Source organism: Bombus fervidus, chromosome 7 (genome assembly GCF_041682495.2).
Source record: "Bombus fervidus isolate BK054 chromosome 7, iyBomFerv1, whole genome shotgun sequence".
NCBI classification, from domain to species: Eukaryota; Metazoa; Arthropoda; class Insecta; order Hymenoptera; family Apidae; genus Bombus; species Bombus fervidus.
The window spans coordinates 17,839,758-17,859,695 of NC_091523.1; the positions used below are offsets into that span (position 1 = coordinate 17,839,758).

The 19,938-nt window shown below is 28.9% G+C and overlaps 4 protein-coding genes across 5 annotated transcripts; 1 reads left to right on the forward strand and 3 right to left on the reverse strand.

Moving 5' to 3' along the window:
• Positions 1-337: 337 nt before the first annotated feature.
• Smyda-5 (SET and MYND domain containing, arthropod-specific, member 5) lies at positions 338-3,882 on the reverse strand. Its single transcript, XM_072007087.1, has 5 exons — positions 3,742-3,882; positions 3,013-3,447; positions 2,039-2,416; positions 1,415-1,750; positions 338-709 (listed from the first exon to the last, which is right to left on the reverse strand). The coding sequence occupies exons 2-5, from the start codon at positions 3,432-3,434 to the stop codon at positions 403-405; spliced, it is 1,443 nt and encodes a 480-aa protein (XP_071863188.1). The 5' UTR covers positions 3,435-3,447; positions 3,742-3,882; the 3' UTR covers positions 338-402.
• On the reverse strand, positions 3,778-9,021 carry Smsr (Sphingomyelin synthase related). Its single transcript, XM_072007088.1, has 6 exons — positions 8,308-9,021; positions 7,515-7,848; positions 7,042-7,370; positions 6,811-6,951; positions 6,583-6,737; positions 3,778-6,146 (listed from the first exon to the last, which is right to left on the reverse strand). The coding sequence occupies exons 2-6, from the start codon at positions 7,812-7,814 to the stop codon at positions 5,743-5,745; spliced, it is 1,329 nt and encodes a 442-aa protein (XP_071863189.1). The 5' UTR covers positions 7,815-7,848; positions 8,308-9,021; the 3' UTR covers positions 3,778-5,742.
• Positions 9,022-9,175: 154 nt separating this feature from the next.
• Sec63 (translocation protein Sec63) lies at positions 9,176-14,712 on the forward strand. Its single transcript, XM_072007076.1, has 12 exons — positions 9,176-9,621; positions 10,315-10,417; positions 10,501-10,615; positions 10,708-10,813; positions 10,974-11,197; positions 11,286-11,447; positions 11,684-11,912; positions 12,053-12,198; positions 12,317-12,464; positions 12,605-13,088; positions 13,911-14,202; positions 14,295-14,712. The coding sequence occupies exons 1-12, from the start codon at positions 9,498-9,500 to the stop codon at positions 14,433-14,435; spliced, it is 2,274 nt and encodes a 757-aa protein (XP_071863177.1). The 5' UTR covers positions 9,176-9,497; the 3' UTR covers positions 14,436-14,712.
• A 427-nt stretch (positions 14,713-15,139) lies between these two features.
• Positions 15,140-19,717, reverse strand: Ikkbeta (inhibitor of nuclear factor kappa B kinase subunit beta). Of its 2 annotated transcripts, none has more exons than XM_072007079.1 (14): positions 19,432-19,717; positions 19,206-19,328; positions 18,860-19,059; positions 18,621-18,779; positions 18,320-18,537; positions 18,147-18,251; positions 17,932-18,067; positions 17,652-17,840; positions 17,339-17,550; positions 16,923-17,207; positions 16,416-16,559; positions 16,020-16,340; positions 15,837-15,915; positions 15,140-15,543 (listed from the first exon to the last, which is right to left on the reverse strand). In XM_072007079.1, exons 2-13 carry the CDS (start codon positions 19,312-19,314, stop codon positions 15,852-15,854), a joined length of 2,142 nt encoding a protein of 713 aa, XP_071863180.1. In that variant the 5' UTR covers positions 19,315-19,328; positions 19,432-19,717; the 3' UTR covers positions 15,140-15,543; positions 15,837-15,851. The 2 variants fall into 2 exon arrangements, with proteins under 2 accessions (XP_071863180.1, XP_071863179.1); XM_072007078.1 differs by having other exon boundaries at positions 15,140-15,658; positions 19,432-19,716.
• Between the last annotated feature and the right edge of the window lie 221 nt (positions 19,718-19,938).

Consider the following 19,938-nt stretch of genomic DNA (forward strand, 5'->3'; position numbering starts at 1 on the left):
TCTGCAACGACAAACACGCATTAACAATATCGTTGACTTAGAAACAAGTAACATTTGCACTGTAAATACAACGTTATCTTATGTAATAAAATGTGACACATAAGAACAGCACTATCAACTACCATAGCACTATATATACAGCACGGTGCTACTGATCACCATTACGTGTACTGTATAATTGCAAATAACATGCATTTTGTCGTTCAATATGGACGATATGTCGTGTTACATAGCTATTATGGCGTAAGATCATGCGAAGAAAAACATTTTTCATATTACTTTTTTCCAGCATAAATTAATTTTCTAAATGCAAATTACTAAATATAATACAGAATACGAACGATTTTTATAATTTAATTTTTATTACGATTATTTCGTTAAACGTTAAATCTAATAGAATTATCATAACTCAGATTCCATTAACGTTCGAAGCTTTTCACCAGGCGAATTCTCTGGTTCAAATTGCAATAACGATATTGCTTCTGACAGAAGATCTTCTCTATTTTCTCCTGGACAAGTAGACAATTCTCTCAATGCGACCGCAGTGTACAATGCTAATCTTGCACCATAAGGATCTAATGTTTTGGTGGTTTTTATGATACGTTTGCATAATTCAGGTTTTTTCGGATCGCTTGCAGGCAGTAGCTGAATCAACGAATGACTGACGCATGTACACAATTGATGTCCAGGATGCAATAACGTAGTAAGCCTAGAATCAAATAACGATTATAGTTGAATCATCGACTTTCGTTCCATACGATGTCTAAAAATCGGTTTAAAAATATCACAGCGAAGTGATCTTTACGAAAATATCTTTTTTCGAAATTATTTTATTAAAAGGAAAAGACAACTTTTAATAGAATCTCGTTTTGCCATATTTTCGTTTCGCGAAAAAAATTTTTGTTGCGTTAAAGCATGCAAAAATAAAATAAAATAGCTAATTTCATTAGACAAAAGCTAGCTAATTTTTGGATTCGTTTATTAAGAAAATCATGTATCTATATATATATATGTGTGTGTGTGTGAGTGTGTATATGCGTAAGCTTTAACGACTCCAAAAAGCGTAATTATATTCCTATTAAGAGCGAACGTATACATACATCTCATATAGTTGACATATTTTTGGTTATTCTCAACGCATCGACGATAAACAATAGCGGCGAATTGTAATTTTATGTACATGTGCAATGTAATATAAAAATATTTACTTTATATTATATAATTGTCCTTTCTATGTATAATGAAAATAGAGTAGGTATCGATATAAAAATATTTCAAACAAAGAGAAAAAAGAGACAATACGCAAGAACGGATAATAAAATTAATAATTTAGCTACTCTTGTATACCGCAGGAAGTATTATAGATACGAAATTATTTTTTTATCCAATGTACGATAAATGAAAGTTATTTTACCGTGACAGAAGATCAACCAATTTATTCTTGTTTGCTTGATACATAATTTCATCAACATCCTCCTCCAATTTTCCAACAAACTGCGTCACCTCCGATGCAGTCAAAGTTCCAGGACACGAATTACATTCCCATTGCGAATCAAAGTTTAACGGATCCTTAGGTAAAATAAAATCGTTGTCGCGAGGACATTTTAAGGTTCCAAGATGCGTGCCCAATTCCGTTGGATCGGCACATCGCTTGCAATGGCACGAGAAATATTTCGTCTCCGAAAGATGAGCTCTTCGCGCCCTCGTTGACCAAAGTGCGTGTGTATACATTATGCTTAAATGGTCCCACCTATACATTATAAAAGAGAGCTTTTAGGTTTTGTTATTCAGAAAAGAAGTTATCCTCTATACCGAGTCTAAGTGGAACGCACTTCTAAAAGTAAATACTATAGAACATGTACGACGCAAAGATATTAAATGATTCTTTGATGTTCAGACATACTACAAAAACGCTATTTGACTTTGCACTTTGTATCAAGCTTTTTCAAAAATATTCGTTAAAGAAGTATAAAAAGATGTATAAGAAAGAAAAGAAGCGAAAGAGAAGACTGTAACGTGAAATATTATATTTACATACTTGTGTATAGAACATACGGCTATCACCGTGATTCGAGGTCTACCCTTATCGTCGATTTTAAAACTGTGTCTCGTATTAGCCAAACAAGAATGCTCCAAAAGACATGCTGTTTCATAAATCGCAACGCAGCCCTCAGGTGGTATAGTTTCCAGCGCGTTAACGTCTATCAAGCCACAAATTTTGTGCACGATATCTTTGCTGGAGGGATCGTCCGGTAAAAGACGTTCGATATGCCGATATATGTTCATCGTTTCCTCATATGCGTTCGTTCCTTGACCACGAGAATCTTGGTGACTTTGTAACTTTTCTATAGAATACCAATATTTCAATTTCTTGCGCCATAATATTAACATACGTATTACTAAGAGAACATCGCACCTGAAACATGGATAACGCTAATTAAGAATAAATGAAATCATACACAGAAACTAGAACAATATGTATATACATATATACTTTGTATACATATAAATGTTAAACTATCCTTTTTTATATTATTTCTGTGCTACGTATACACTAGTCATATTATTTTGTATTGTATACGATATAACCGCGAGCGATTGTAACGCTTTGTAACTTCGCCTTCGCTGTCTTTTAAAAAGCGATGACAGTGCTTTTATTAATTTCCAAATAACGTTTAAGCAATGTATAAACATCTCTATGTATATAAATACTAATATAAACGAATAATTCTCTTATTTTGCTCTAGTTTCCTGCAATATTCAATTTGAAAGCGAATGTAAGACAGTTATCTGTTTGTCCTTCTTTCTCAATATCTCTAATAAATGTATAAACTTCATGTTACGAACAATACGATTAAACCGAACCATGTCCCTTTTAATCGTCAACTAAAGATAACTAATAAACTGTTTTATCTCCTCGCTAAAATTTGTTTCTTAAACAAATTTTAAAGAAACCTTGTTCTTAAACTTTAAACGAAGCTGTATTTTTGTATTTTACGAAATGTTACAAACCTGGGAATGATTCTTGCTTTTATAAGAAAAGAACATTCCAGACCGTGTCTATTTTTATCAGTAAGACCAGAACAATTTGTATCGCACGCCGGCCAAAGGCATTTCGTGCATCTTGTATCGCTACTAATGCATCGTTTGCCGCAACCAACGCAAACTCTTTGATCCGAATGTAACGCCGGTCCCCAAACCAAAGGTGACTCTGATAGGATTACGTCGCCCGGATTTAAATCTCTCGATGCCACTAAATACCGTCCGAGTTCGCGGCTCTCGCGAATCTCCCATGCTTGACAATTTGACCTGTGTCTGGGCCAGTCCTGTCGTTGATGTTCCTTTTTGCAATAAAATTGCTGCTTGCAACCGTTACATTTCAGCGTTGCACGTTGATTACAGATCGGACAGATGCCTTCCGTTTTCGATTCCATGCTATCTCAATTACTGAACGTTCGATAGTTTTAAAATTAAATCTCTGCTCTTTCTTAATCTTCTATATACGTATAAAAGATATATCGGTATTTAGAAACAGCTTGCCATTTAAATAAATATCGTGCTAAAATTATTATGCAAATCGGTTACTATGTCCCCTTAGATTATGTTAAAAATAAAATACGCGATTAAATAATTTTAAGGTAAATATTGAAATAAAATGGTGAATATACTATTATTATATTGTTCGATAAAGTGGTCGCACTCAAAATTCCTTTAAAGTATTTTAAAGTTTATAATACATACCTGTAAGATAGAAGCATGAATATAGTAGAAATAATATTAAAACGAGCGCAGCACATCTTTATTTGCGTCAAGTATTTTATTAACTTTGTAATTTTCAAACGAGAATAAGAAATTAATGCGTAAAACGCTGAAACTTGCGATATCACTGCTTTAAAATTCCGACATTACGACTCTGAAACTATGACGGTCTACATACACCGGTGGTTTAATTATAGCAGCGGTATAGTTACGTAGACGCGCTTCTATTTCTGACAAAACTCTATAAAAGATTGTTGTTATTCGCCGTAATACAAACTTATCCTACTTAATTATCATACATTATTATCGTTTATTGTCTGATAGTGGACTTTATACAAAACAAAATATTCGTCGATTAAAATTGGAAAAGTGCACGTTACTTTTTATATGAACATCAAGTATATCCTTGAATGAATGCATTATGAAAAAATGTTTGTTATAATATCTTTTATTTACGATAAAATTAGCACCTTTCGATATTAATTATAAAGATAATTTAAATACTGTATTTACAAACGTTTTTGGTAATAGATATTTGTAAGAGTATTATGATTATATTATACGACATTACACTTATCGAATGTGCACCTATTTATGAAAAAGGAAAATATAAAAAGTATTCGTAATAAAGCAATATAGAAAAATAATTTTATCAACTCAATATAAAATGATCGTAGAATACAACAATTATATGTACAAATATTAATATGTATATATATATATATATATATATATAATTTCTTTCTTACTATTGTGCAAATCATTCTTCCTCTTCAATAGCATAACATTAAGAGCCTCTTTTAAAAATCTAAATGATCATACACTCTATTTGTAACAAATATAAATATTAAAAGATCACTGTAACATACATAGCCTCTTACTAATTAACTCTTGCGAAAAGTTCAGTATTCGTTCAATTGTACTTCAGTTGAATCACGTAAAGAATAGCGTCATCATTAATGTATTTTAATCGCACGTATTATATGTAAATGTACTACATATCTGATCATGATCATCGTGTGTCCAGTTATATTCTGGCCGTGCGTAATTATCTTTTGTTTTGTTACTTCTATTTGTGATGATGCGTTTAGAAACGGAGGATATCACGATAAGACGAGAATACATAATAGTTGCTAAAATCGATTCATCGGTAAAATCTCTTCGCTTACGCTTAATTTTAGTAAACAAAAAATAAAACAAAAGATATATACAAATTAAAAATGGAAAGACTATTCATATTTCTACACTAGTACTGCGCTCTATCCAATCTTTTTTATTTCCCGAAATCTCGTATCAAAAATTATCAAATAAACGAATACATAAATTTTCGTATCGAATCAGTTTCTTTTTTTTTTTTTTTTTTTTTTATGCACTGTTGTTACTTACTGTTACTTGCAACTTTATTTATGACTTTATTAATATAACTTTCATTCATAATGTAGCTTCAGTTAACAACAAATTATATTGCACATGATCGTAAACTCCAACATATAGTCGTACATTCAGTTAATTTTAATTCCTTGTTACTTAGAAAATTTACTTGCATAATCAAATTTTTATAATATATTTATTCACGAAAATGAAAACAAATTTCTCCATGATTAACAATAAGGGAAAAAAGTAATGTGTCTAAACCTAAGTTTCAGAGAAGATAGTGAAAATTGATTTTAATAGGAATTATACGAGTTAAATATGATAATATTATAATAATAAAATTTCTTTTGGAAGGCAATAATTTAAATGTACTATTATGGATAGTCATTTCGTAAAGATTAGAAATATTTAAACAAATCGTACAAATTTATTTTTGATAATGGAGATTTCGCTAGCTAACTAATTTCACTTCCAAAAAATAAATAATATATTACAATCAATATCTTTTGTTACTTGGTTAAATGGTATAAAGAGAGTTACCAAGTAAAATTAATATTCTCAAAAGTCTATTATCAAAGGAATATAAAACTGAAGTAACTTATATACTGGCTAGTGTTCCTTCTTTGTGCTATTCTTTACACTGCCGTTTACATCACGCCATGATTTACGGAAGCAAATTGAGGATCGTACCAAATGCCATATATTTTTCCCAGTACATGCTAGATTACAAACGATCAGAGACGGAGATTCATACTCATTTGGAACGATACTATCGACAGAAGATTCGAAAAAACTAAATAATGGAAACCATATTCTGGTTCTATTTGAATCACGTTGCATCAATGCTTGATTATTGGCTAAAGTATGATAATAAAGAAACAATCGTGATGTAATGTAGAAAGCTACGAAAACATCAATGGAATAATGTTCGTGTGCTGCCAAGATAAAAAATATACCAAACATATTGAGCATCCATGTGAAGGTGTGTAAAAAATACAATTGTCGCGGTGTATCTGTAAATAAAATATCATCATAATAAGAATTATACGAAGGTTGCACGGTGAAAAGGGGGAATGTCAATTTTAACAAATTTTGAATTTAATATCTCTCGTATGCTTCTCTGTGTACTCTTTATCACTGGTTATGTAGCAATAATTTGAATAACAATTTGCCAAGTTTCACAATAGCTCTATAAGAAATTGAGATGTAAAATGCAGTGTACTTTGCATTTTTTTACAATTTAATGCGCCATATATCACTTACAGTTATAAGATAAAGTTGAAAATGCTGCAAAATACAATTAAGAATAAAATGTTTTATTTTGTATAACGAAAAATCGATTTTCATTTTCTAAGAAATGCTAAAACTTGACATTACCTTCTTTACCCGTGGACTCTTCATATACATATTACCTATAGCCTATCTATTCAGAAACATGCTAATACTTACATTCTGTGATGAAAAAATTTAACATAGTTAACGCAACAGTATGTCCGCTAAACATATAATCACCGCACGTTCTAACACCTTGAATCGACATACCAGCACCACGCCATATAACATAAGCCATAGCAATTTTATTATATAACTCTACATATGCAGAACTATAAAATGAAAATATTAATATAACTTTTTATTTCATACTAGTTACTTTAAAGGGTAAAGTATTATTCGCACCTTGTCCAATCTTCGGGAACTTTCCTTGGTTGACATTGCAAATGTGCGCCTGGTACCGATAAGGAAGTAATAAGCATTGTAACACATCTTAACAGGAAGACTGTCCCAGATAAAGCAAAAAATCTCCGTAATAAAATAAATCTGCGTTAACAAACACTTGTTGAATACTTTTAAAATCGTCTACTTTGCAACCTAATCTTAAATATTAGTAGCGCTTATAATATACTTCACCTGTATTTGTGAAAAATTAGTACAATCAGCCATATTGCAAAAAGTATAGTTCCAGTAACTTCACACATATCGAATGCCCAAGGAATATGTGGAACATTATCTAAAAATATATCAGGTAACGGAGGATATTTTTTCATATCAGGCACTCTATCGTGAACAATGACCATCACAAAGGCAGTAATCCATGTAACAATAAATAAATATGCCAAACTAATGAAAGTTTTCCAAATTTCAGGTGACAAATGTGACGCATGACCATCTTCTGATACAGATGCTGAATAAAATTCATGTTCAATAGAACCTTCGTTATTTAAACCACTACTAGGCATCTGTTAAAATAGAAAAAAAACTTCTACTATGGAAACACAATCGATATTATTTTAAAATATCTCACTTATTATCACATTTCATATATTAAAGGAACATATATCTTAAAAGATTTTTGATATTAAGTATTTAACTTTCCTTCTTACTTCATGTTTTTGATGATTATAAAAATTTGATGATGGAAATATATCAATGTATCCTAATTCAAATAATACTGCCACATTATCCCTTTGTAATTGTTTTATGCTAATATATAATCTTTTAATATCACCAATTTTCTGTAAATTCCTGGATATTAACTTTAGATCGTCTTCTTTCAGGGTCAAGAGCACTTTTCCATCAATTTCCTGATCAAGAAACGAGTCAACAAATTTTTCATGTCCAGTTTCTCTAAGCCATCTTGTCACATCCTTTTGCGTCCATTCAACTATATTTTTCTCAGACATTGTTTATCTTAATACAAAATTGTACTAATCGTACCTAAAAAAAAAAAAAAAAAAAAAAGGAGAAGAAAGCATAAGAAATAATTTATTAACAATTTATATTATAGCCACCACTGGATACAAATATATTTTGCTACTTTGACACGATCAAAACTATTGAGAACTATTAGTTAATATAATGAAATATTTCACCAAAATAACGTATGAAATGAAAAGAATGTTACATTTTGAAAACATTAAAAATACAAAAAATATTATGTAACTTTCTGTTATTAATGTAAATCATAGTATTAACGATAAAAATAGTTTCGACATAATGATAAGCATATCGACGATAATAAAATTATTGAACAAATAAGATACAATAATAAAAAATATATTTCTATATGAATTTTTTACGAAGAAACTTTCTATATTCTACTACAAATAGTCTGTCAAAATCACTTACATTTTAAAATATATTTAACCTATATAAATACCATTAAATACGACATACCTTAGAAACTTAATTTATGGATTATCAAAGCTATGTATCACAATTTTTTCGTGCGTTTATTGTACATAATGAATATATATCATGAATATCATAGTCTTATTGTCAAACGAAACCATACATTGGCAGTATTTGTAAATAAACCAATCCAGCCAGAACCATTGATCAGAATGCTGCGAGCACAGTTGAACGCGTTCATCACTTTTAACAGCTCTTACTTCTTCGATTTAGAGTATGGTGTACATATCTCTTATGTACATATCTCGGCAAACTTCATAGTTACTTTATGCAATTTCAATTCAGAATTATGCTGATCATATTAATAAATTTACTTGAATGACAAGTAACACATATATTTATGAAACAAATCTAAACAAAATGAAAATACATCGAAATAACATTAAAACGAAATGAATAATGTAGATTTGAATTTCAACAAGTAATTGAATTTTTACATTAAAATATCAAATATAAACCGTCCTGTTCAATATTTTAATTTCCAACCACATAATAGTGACTTTTCATTTTTACGATATGTATGTATAAAAGGCTATTATAATATTTAGTATATATCTCCACGTAATTCTCTTATGATACTATAGTTAATATGATGATTAATATGATATACATATATTTCTGCTCTACTTTTGAATTAGAATAAAATGATTCCTAATTTTCTTTTGAAAACAGTATATTAAAAGATAGTGACCCTTCACTTTTGGATTTATATTTATGCAGTCGATATATCTATCGATTTTGATCTCGATTCACGATTTGTTTACAGTTAATAGTTGCATGACGTTGGCATTAGTGACGTTGTTCACGATCAGGGTGCAACAGAATTACAAAACTACCGTATTATCATGCAATGGCGTATTCTAAGTTCACTTAAACACAGTAAAGTAGTCTGTAACTGTAACTTTACAGTGGGGGCGACGTATCGTTTGTTAACAAGCTCAATCATTGTGATCTTTGACGTATTTTTCATTCCTCTTCTTAGTTGTATATAAACATAATCGACAGCGCCAATTGCACATCAGACCTAAACTAATAGCATTCGGTGCTGAGTTGGCAGTCTTGACGACGACAACTCTGTAACTGTACTGTATATTGAATGATACCGTGAATTCAAAGTGGAGTTTAGTAATGAATGTACTTAAACCATATACTTAAAGATTGTAATTTAATGAGCTATGGGCGGCCAAAAATTTCAATACGACGAAAGTGGTGGGACATTTTTCTACTTTCTACTATCATTCTCGGCCCTCCTTCAAATACCTGTGACATATTATTTTTGGCCACGTTGTCCCAAACAAGGTTAGCTCTACACGAATCTATTTAGATTAACATAGAAAATAAGTGATATTACGATAACGTTCTATGTTCATACGTACTTTCAACCGAGTTATGTAATTTTACCATGTTTCACATTTACTCTTCTCATTATCACATTCATTTCATAATGTTGTGCCGAGGGATTAATGAGCTCTTAATTATGAATATTACGTTACTAATTTTCTAATGTTCTCAATAATATTTGAGAGCGTATAATATTTGATCACTTTTAGTAGAACATTTAAGGTCCACTAATATTCCGATTTTCCGTTCAAAGTTTAATAATGTATTCCCATAAAAAAGTATTCTATGTATATGTACACATATATATTTTTCAAGGCATTCCATCGGTTTTACGTTTTTAAGATGGATTTTTTAAATTAAGCAATATTTAAATAAAATATTATATCAGTAAATAATTATAATTCATAATATACACACAATATGCACAAATAAGCACTGTTTTTATTCTCTAACAATTTCAAACAAATTACTATGTTGTTTCAAATAAATTTTAATTATATAAAATTTTATAAATATTCTTTTCTTAATAATTTTAAGACTCGGTATTATGGGAAATTTAATTTTTTTCATATTTTTCATATAACTAATTACGTACTATTGGTAATAATAAGGTGAATGGTACATATAATAATTATTATTATTTATAAATAGATCCTGATCAAGAAGCAAAAGAGTGTCAATGCGATGGATGTAAAAAGAAGAAGATTGTCCTACGACTTAATAAACCTTGGAAAGAAACCAAAGCACTATTTGAGTAACTATCTTTACATATCAAATATATATATCTTAATTGTATATAAAGTTTAGACGTTTAAAATGTTATTTACATCATTGTAGCAAATTTCTTATCATTCTTGGATGGATAGTCCTTATCTTTTTGACATATAAGGTATCACAATTCGATTATGAAATGGCTAATTTTGATCCATTTGAAATACTTGGTGTTTCCTCTGTAAGTACAATTAATTCAATTTGAAAAGTATCAATTTCATTTATTATACATCTATATCTACTTAACATTTATGATATTATTATTATTTATAGAGCTCATCTCAAAGTGACATTAAAAAAGCATATCGCAAATTATCTTTAATTCTTCATCCTGATAAAGAAACTGGGAATGAAAAAGCTTTTATGAGGTTAACCAAAGGTTAGAATAAATATAAAATTTTGTGTGTGTGTGCGTGTGTTCGTGTGCGCGCGTGCGCGCATGTGCAATAAAATAAAATATTATAAAAATAATAATAACTGTTCATGATAATTTAAATTGTTGTTGAAACGAGGACATTTCTTTTCACGTTAATTAATAGCATATCAAGCCCTAACGGATGAGGAAGCACGAAAGAATTGGAAAAAGTATGGAAATCCAGATGGTCCAGGAGCAATGAGTTTTGGAATTGCTTTGCCTTCTTGGATAGTCGAAAAAAAAAATTCAGTTTGGGTTTTAGGATTCTATTCGCTGGTTTTCATGTTTGTTTTACCAACGGCTGTTGGGATGTGGTGGTATAAAAGCATTCGTTATACTGGTGACCAAGTAAATACATCTACGTTTCAATATACATATAATTAAATATTAGTAAAATGTGAATATTAATAATCCTTAATCTATTATTGGTTTTTAGGTATTGTTGGCAACCACTCAATTATATTATATCTTTTTTATTAAATATCCTTCAATGTCACTAAAAAGAGTTATTATGATTCTTGCTGCTTCATTCGAATTTCATAAGAAACGAAATGCAGAGATAGTCGAGAGATATACAGATAACGGAGAAGTTCATTCGGTAAGATGTGCACTATATTTTAATGGTTTTTACAATTATAATTATAATAAATATATATAGAATACATTTTATTGTAATGTACAATTCTTTTTATGTCAGGTTTAATACAATTTTATACTAGATGTAAAACAAGTGGCGTATGGCTCTTATTGTTTACTTTGAAATTGAAAATTTCTTTATCTGAAGAAATTAATAGCTTAAGGTAATTCTAGATTTTGTATTTGTTTCATTTTCAGCTTATTAAGCAGCTACCAGATCTAGATGCAAAAAACAAGACAACACCATTATGTGACTCGTATTCAGTTAAAGCTAGAGCTCTAATTCATGCACATTTATTTCGTATACTATTAAATCCAGAAACATTAGAAAAAGATAGACAATATATAATAAAAAAATGTCCATATTTGATTCAAGAAATGGTAACTTGTGTTAATCGAGTGATTCTATTAGCTTATGCTAGAAGAGGTATATATTTATGCTATAAATTGTAGGTTTCCCAACCTGTCCTACGTTTTCCTAAATACATACAAACGAAAAAATTTTTATAGTAGCAATACTGTACTTTAAACACCGGTAATCTGACGTATGTTTTCTTTTCTCTGCAGTTCCACGTTTACCAACTATAAAAACTGTAGAGAATTGTATGAAATTGTGTGCAATGATAGTACAAGGCTTCTGGGAATTTAAAAATCCTCTTCTACAATTACCACATATAACAGAAGATAATCTGAAATGTTTCTTACTAAAAAAGGTATCATTCATTTGTATTGTTATATCATTTAGAATACTTTAATTTAACCTAGGTAGAATAACCTATATTTCATTATATATTATAATTAGAAATTTAACTAGACTTGTAATTGGTTTAGCATCAAATCAAAAGTCTTCAACAATTCGCACAATTAAAAGGAGAAGAAAGAAGACTGATTCTTAGACATTTATCAGATAGCCAATATGAAGATGTAATGAAAGTTCTTGGAAGTATGCCATATATAGAATTTAAAGTACGGTCTGAAGGTAAAAATTATTTAATATTATTTAATATTTAATTATAATATTTTAATATTATATTACTATTATTTAATATTTCCTATGCTTGTATGTACATATTTTGTAGTTATGTTTAAATACTTTTTAAAGTAAAATATATATTACAGTAATTGACGATGAAAATCCAACTGTTTATACTGCTGGTGCTATTGTTACTGTAACAGTATCATTAACCCGTAAAGATATGAAACAGTTATTTGGAGATGATTCTATTAAGGAACAAACCATGATCGATGACATTAAAATAAACAATGAAGCTCCTGATGAAGTATCAGAAGAACAAAACCAATCTGTTAAAAGGCCAGCATGGCTTAGGCAAAAAAAGGGTCAAAAAAAGTCCCACAAGAAAGGTACTAGTAAAAAATTTGCTTCCACGAAGAATGCTCAGGCACAATTTCAGTCTAGCAATAATGCTCAACAAATGAATACTCCTAATGCAAAAAAGAAAGAAGATAAGGTAGAAAAAGAGTCTTCCAAAGATAAATTATCTGATGTCAGTGACAGTGATGTTGATAGTGACAGAAGTAATGACGAAGATAGTCATGAAAAAAAAGATGTGTCTATAGATGATGATGACACAGAGTGGGAGAGGTAAAATATTTCATAATAATTTAATATACAGAGTGTTTTGTTTAAACGAGAACGATAGAATATCTCACGAGGGTTTAAAGTTATCAGAAAATGACCTGTACAAAAGTTGTTTGATTCGATGATTAGCGTTAGATGGATCAAAATTATTCTTGGTGCAAATCCAGTAGTAGGAGATATTTTAGAGTCAATTCTTTTATCTTTTTCTTCTCTTTTCTTTTTTTTTTCTTTTTCTTTTTTTCTGTACTTGTAATTTTTTTTCTTTTTTTTTTCTCTCTCTCTTTCTCGGTTCTTTTTACCTTTCTCCCCGTCCCCCCTCCCCCCTAGATGGAACCATATATTTTTTAACAGACTAATCGATCGATCTTCATATTTCCCATAAAAAAAGTATTAACCTATTCATGTCGGGAAACTGTTAGTTTAGCGGATATTTTAACTTTAATCCGTCATATGAAAGATAAGGAAAGACACCAAGCAGTATTTAAAAAGTATAAAAAAATATATGGCACTATTTAAAAAAATGAAGTTGAGCTTAAAATCTACCCCACTAGCGGATCCGTAAAAAAATAGTTTGCACGATATGATGCGCCCCTTTAAAATAAACAACTCTTCTAAAAGCAAATTTTTAATAACTTTAATCCCTCGTGAGATATTCTACTGTTTCCATCTAAGCAGAACGCTTTGTGTACAGGGTGGGGTGTGGTAATCGTAGTACAACCGAGCAGAGAGTGATTCTACGTGAAAAAAATAAGCCGAATAGAATAAAATTGTTTCATATGACGCTTCGTTTCTCCCGTATTTACGTATTAATGTTTTTATGAACAGATTTCAGCAAAGAATTTCAAAGAGAGAGAAAGTTTTAGAAGGAAGAAGCAATATATCACATGAAGTTCATTGTCCACTCTTTCCTGATGTGAAACAGGAATATTGGTGGGTTTACATCTGTGATCGCAAGAGTCAAACTTTACTAACAACTCCTATTTATGTTACGTCGTTGGCACATTTTGAAGAAGTTCAGTTGAAATTTACAGCGCCCCGGTGGCCAGGTGTTTATACATTTACTGTATGTTTACGCAGTGATTCTTATCTTGGCTTCGATCAAGCTCAAGATATTAAGGTATGTAATGAAATTTTGTTTATATTACATAAACGAAAATTTCAGTATTATTGTTACTTTATGATTATTACAAAAATATTTGTTTGGCGCAGTTGGATGTGAAGGAGGCACCAGAAGTACCTACGGAACATCCTCAATGGGATATTTCAGATGAAGAAACTGTGGAAGATGTAGATGCAGCTTATGAACATTCCGAGTATACAACTGACGAAGATATCAGTGACAATGAATAATATCTGTTTCTCGCGAATGATTTGATAGATATTTAAAAAAGTTCGCATTTTTCCTCTTTTTTTACTTGTCAAGTTAATGTACAATGAACTTTTATATGTGAAATTGCATAATTGTTAATGTACGTGGACAATCTAGAAAAATAGTATAGTGTGTAAGGTTTTTCAGTGAAGAGAAAGTAATAGTAAATGAAAATCATATTTATTTTAACATTGTTGTATAATCCTCAGTTTAGGATGTATATACAGTTTTTTTAATAAAACGCGTTTTAAGATATAATAGTATTATTTTTCACCTGGTGTTAATTTCTCTATAAGTGAAAGTGTGATAAAAACATATCTCTTACTTATTCATTCAACCGTGTAAGTTTTTGTTAAGTTTAAAGTATAAAAGCTGCTGGTACTGTTTTGTTATAAAATAGTCAGTATCTTACTGTTGTTTTGGTCACAATGGATGTTAAAATTTTAAACATCTGGATTGTGAGTATAGTTTAATTACAAATATATATATATATAAAGGATTAATTCTGTTACAGATATTAAAAACTGTTCTTATATACTTGATCCTGTGTGTAATTTTTAAAATAGGTACGTTAAATAACATTTAAAACACATTTATAAATTCAAATTATAAATAACATTTATAAATCCTATAACTAAAGTAATTTTACAACATTACTTAAAATATGTAAAGAAAGGATATATACACGCACGTATATATAATATATATTAATCATTAATGTACATAATACACTAACCATAAATGTATAGTGCAGATTTCACATAAAATGTCGTACAATATGTAAGAACAGCTGTAAGATATCTTGAAAAGATCAAATAATTTTGCACATCATACAGCACTTTATAGAAAAGCTTCATCATCATATATTCTTATCTTGACGCTGAACTGAATTTAATTTCACTGCGCATATACATGTGTACATGCTTATATATTACTATCATACGTTTCGTGTCCTCACAGTTAATCACCAGCGCATAAAATAAAATTTTGGTATTCCCCTAATAGAATATCTTCAACACCTTTCATACTGATATATAATCTTTTACAGATCATTTAACATCATCAAATAATGTTGGGTGGAAAATGAGACTGAAAGATATAACGAATGGTCCCATTTATACATATATCAAAACAGACGAAAATGCTAATATTAAATGGGGCGTGCGACATTATATTCCAAGAGCATCAAGATCACTACAATATACTGCGATCATAAATAATTAAAATTAGTTCCTAAAAGATATATTTTATAGAATTATTGTCTTATAAATTAATATTAAATTTGACAAAGAGAAATATCTTTAATCTAAAAATAATGAAATATTGTTGAGAGATAGAAAAATAAAGTTTCGAAAATTGAATACGAAAAATGTAATACATACTTTCTATATTTGTGTTTATGGTTCCAAGCTAAGCAGTTCCATGTATCTTTTTTGCATTTCTATCAAAAGATTATCTAACCTGGCGAAATAAAAGATACAAATATGTTATACTTTCATTTTATATACTTATACACTTATATATGTACTTATTTCTTAGATTGTAAATCATAATATGAAACATACGTGTAACGTATCACTAAGTTATCATATATCACATCATTTTCTGTGTCCAGCTTTTTCTTATGTTTCATACTAGATATATTTAAAAATTGATTACTATCAAATTCATTTGACATTTCCGTACTATCGTATAATAAAATGTTTGTAGCTTTATTTGTAGAGGTAGATAGACTTAAATGTTCTTTATTAGAAATATCGAACGTATTAGAAGTGAGATGTTGTGTTATATTTTGAAGTTCTTCACAGTACACTGTCTTCATAGCAATAACTGAGTCAAAAATCATTTCCAATGTTCGGAGTTCTGATTCTAATTTCGCTATTTGTCTGAAAATATTATATCAATGTAAGATACATCAATTATAGTTTAATATACAATATATTCATTGGCCAGATACATACTTTATAATTTCAGAAATATTGTGAAACTCTGCTCCTTGTACTTTCAAGAATTCAAAGATTAATTTTGCTATTTCTGTTGGTCTTGCATTTTTATGAGAATATTCATCTTTATGCAATTCATAGATTTTTGCGAGTTTATTATATCTGTTTAAAATTCAAATGTGTTAGTAAAAAAGTAAAGGACGATATTAAAAATAGGCGGTGGATTTTGATACAAATCGGAGAGAAAAAATTTTGTTCAAAAAGTTTTATCGTTTGTAAAATAAACTAAATAATTATTTGTCTTTGATTGTTCAGAGCATTAGTAATGTATATATGATGCTGTTGAATAAATTATAATCACAGTCATATACGTATCCTTGTATTTAACAGCATTTATTATAACATTTCCATTATTTGTCGGAGAAATAACTACTACACTTCTTATTCTTTAGCGTACAATCGTACTATAAAAGAATTTTTCTCAATTAGTACCAAAATTCATTTTTAACATTGTCCTTTACTCACATTTGAAACATATCTTTAATACAATCGATAGATTTTACTTCATTGCTTAGTCTACTGCTTTCTAGTATCAATGGATTAAATTTTAATTTTATTTGATTAGCAGCCTTAACAAGTTTAGAAACCTTTTTACAATTAATTTCCAAAGCTGTCAATTCCTTCTTATTTATAGATCCTCCTTCCCATTTAATACGAACTATAGATAGTTCACTTAGAAGATTATTTATATTTGTTAATGTATTTGTCATATTTTTATTAAATGTATCAAGTTTTGCGATTACCAAATCTCTGAAATATTATACAGTATATATGTATATAAGTAAAATTTTATAATAAACCACTACTAAATTTCATAGATGAATCTGCAGATAGATTACTATATAACTACTAATATATAAAAATATATATAAAATACTTACAATTTTATAGTTAAGGCAAAAATATACAATTGAAACAAATTTATTTGTTGCCTGATAAAAAATATTGTTACTCTGCAATAATCTTGTAACGTTTCAAAATCCAACAGACCTTTTGGCAATTCTATCATTTTTCGAATTTCTATAGGGATTGCTGGTATAGGGATGGTCTCTATTAAAGGACTCTCATTTTTAAAGACAAATAAATCTGTATTCTACAGGGAAATTGATAGTTTAAATCAAAATAATACTATATAAAATAAATTTATATATCGCATACTAACATAGAAAAATACAAAGCATTGTATCATCATACCTGAATTTGTGATAAAAGTGGTGCTTGATTTTCAATAAGAATTTTACCAAAATAATCTGTTAGAGTTTGTTGATTTATTGGTATATCAATATCCTTTTCAATCATATGTTGTAAATCTGTAATCTTAGTAGTGCTATCTATTTCGTATGTATTAATTTTATACATCGATGCAACAAACACATGAACTATCTGAAAAAAAAAATTAAAATGTTGTTTATATTTTAAATAATTATATACATTTTTCAAATACCAATGTATGAAAAATGTTACATTAAAATACCTGTTTTGATAAAATAGAATGCAGTAATTCAAATACCACAAGCTTTGATATTCCACTTTCATATTGTTTCCCTCTTTTCTTTGGATCCCATTGTAACACAACCTTAAACCATTCTATTAATTTATTTCGAAGATTTCTAATAAAAGATATAACCAGATTAATAAAATTAATATTTTATTATTTTTCATTTCATCAAACAATGTTACAGTTGTTACTTTGATAAGTTTGTAGGGCCAGCAATATCTTGACCAAAAACTACCTTCCCTTTTGATTTGAAAGCACAGATATCATCATATCTTTTATTTCTAATATGTTGCATCCTAAAAAATATATAAGTTAACTAATGTTTAAATTTTTATTATAAATTTTTCATAATTATATAGCATACCACGACATAGTATGTTGCATTTTAGGTAAAAATGGTCTTGTTCCAGTAACAAGTTCATAAAAAAGAATGCCCAAACTCCAATAGTCTACGGAACAACTATATGTTTGTTTCCATAGTAGTTCTGGAGCTATATAATTTAATGTACCTACTAAAGAGCCAGATGTACTATCCTCTCCAAGTTCTTTTGCATATCCTAAATCTATTAATTTATATGAAATCTAAAATATATTTTATGTATATATTATTAATTATCACTTGTAATATATTTAATAAAATCTACATTTAATGCAATATTGCTTACGATGTCACGTTCATCTTGTAAAACTATATTTTCAGGTTTCAGATCACGATGAGTAATGTTATTGGAATGTAAGTATTCTATCGCAGAAGAAATATCTTTCATTACATTAATTGCTTCTTTTTCACTAACACCACAACAATTTTCCACTTTTCTTAGAACCTGCAATTTAACAAACATTGCTAATATAAACACAACTACCGCTTCATTGATTGAGACATAAGTTATATATTGATATTTACCTTTCTCAGATCGCCTTTCCTACAAAATTCCATACATAATAAAGGTAAATCTACTTTATCGTCAGGATGTTTAAATGGTAAATTTAGCCCTTTAACAATATTTGGATGCCTTAAACGTTTCATTATCTGGACCTCATTAATCCATCTTTTACGTTGCGCTTCTTTTAATTGTGTAACCTCCCGTTTGCATATTTTAATTGCTGGAGTTTTCATAAAATATTCTATAATTGCTATAATATTCTACTTTATGCTATTTAAATAACGATTACCCTATCCAGCGTTGGCAAATAAAATATTAAATACTGAATCTTATTGTTTTATTTTCTTTGTTAAAGAGTAAACATACCAAGCTTTTTACCACTTTTATGTATCCAAAGTTCGACAATACCAAATCCTCCAGAACCTAAAACTTTATCTAGACTCCAACCTTCAATAAATGCTGGTATAGCAGTCATATTAAATGCTTTGCCTAAACATTATTTAAATTATAGTTATTGAAATTTCTTAAAAAGATTCAGATTAAAATATAAAAAAATACTGTTAGCTTCTTTTCCCTTTGGGCATATACATACATCAGTTGTATAAGAAAATCAAATTAATTTTATCAATTATCACGGCTATACAACGATCATATTTATAATATATTAATTTTTTAAAAGAATAAACACCCGACATATATGACAGGTCAATACATACTGCCAACATAAAGATTTCCGTTACAAATTCTATAAAACAGCAATTATGTATTATCTTATCAATCATCGCCATACGTTATACTTTTAGAAAATAAACGAAATTTTATAATAATTTACATGAAAATTCAAATTCTAATATGACAGTAATAGATTTCCTCTCTGATAATATTATACTTTGATCAAATTTTAACAAATTCGATTAAACAATTATTAATGCTACATAGGTGTTATTAACAACTTAATTGTCGTCATTGATTAATTAGTAAGCATGCGTCTGTACAATATTGTTTAACGTTTAATATTGCCGATATTTAAAAGCAATATAATGCTAATAAATATTATATCCTTTTAGGATATCTTAAAATTTGATATTAAACAACAAGC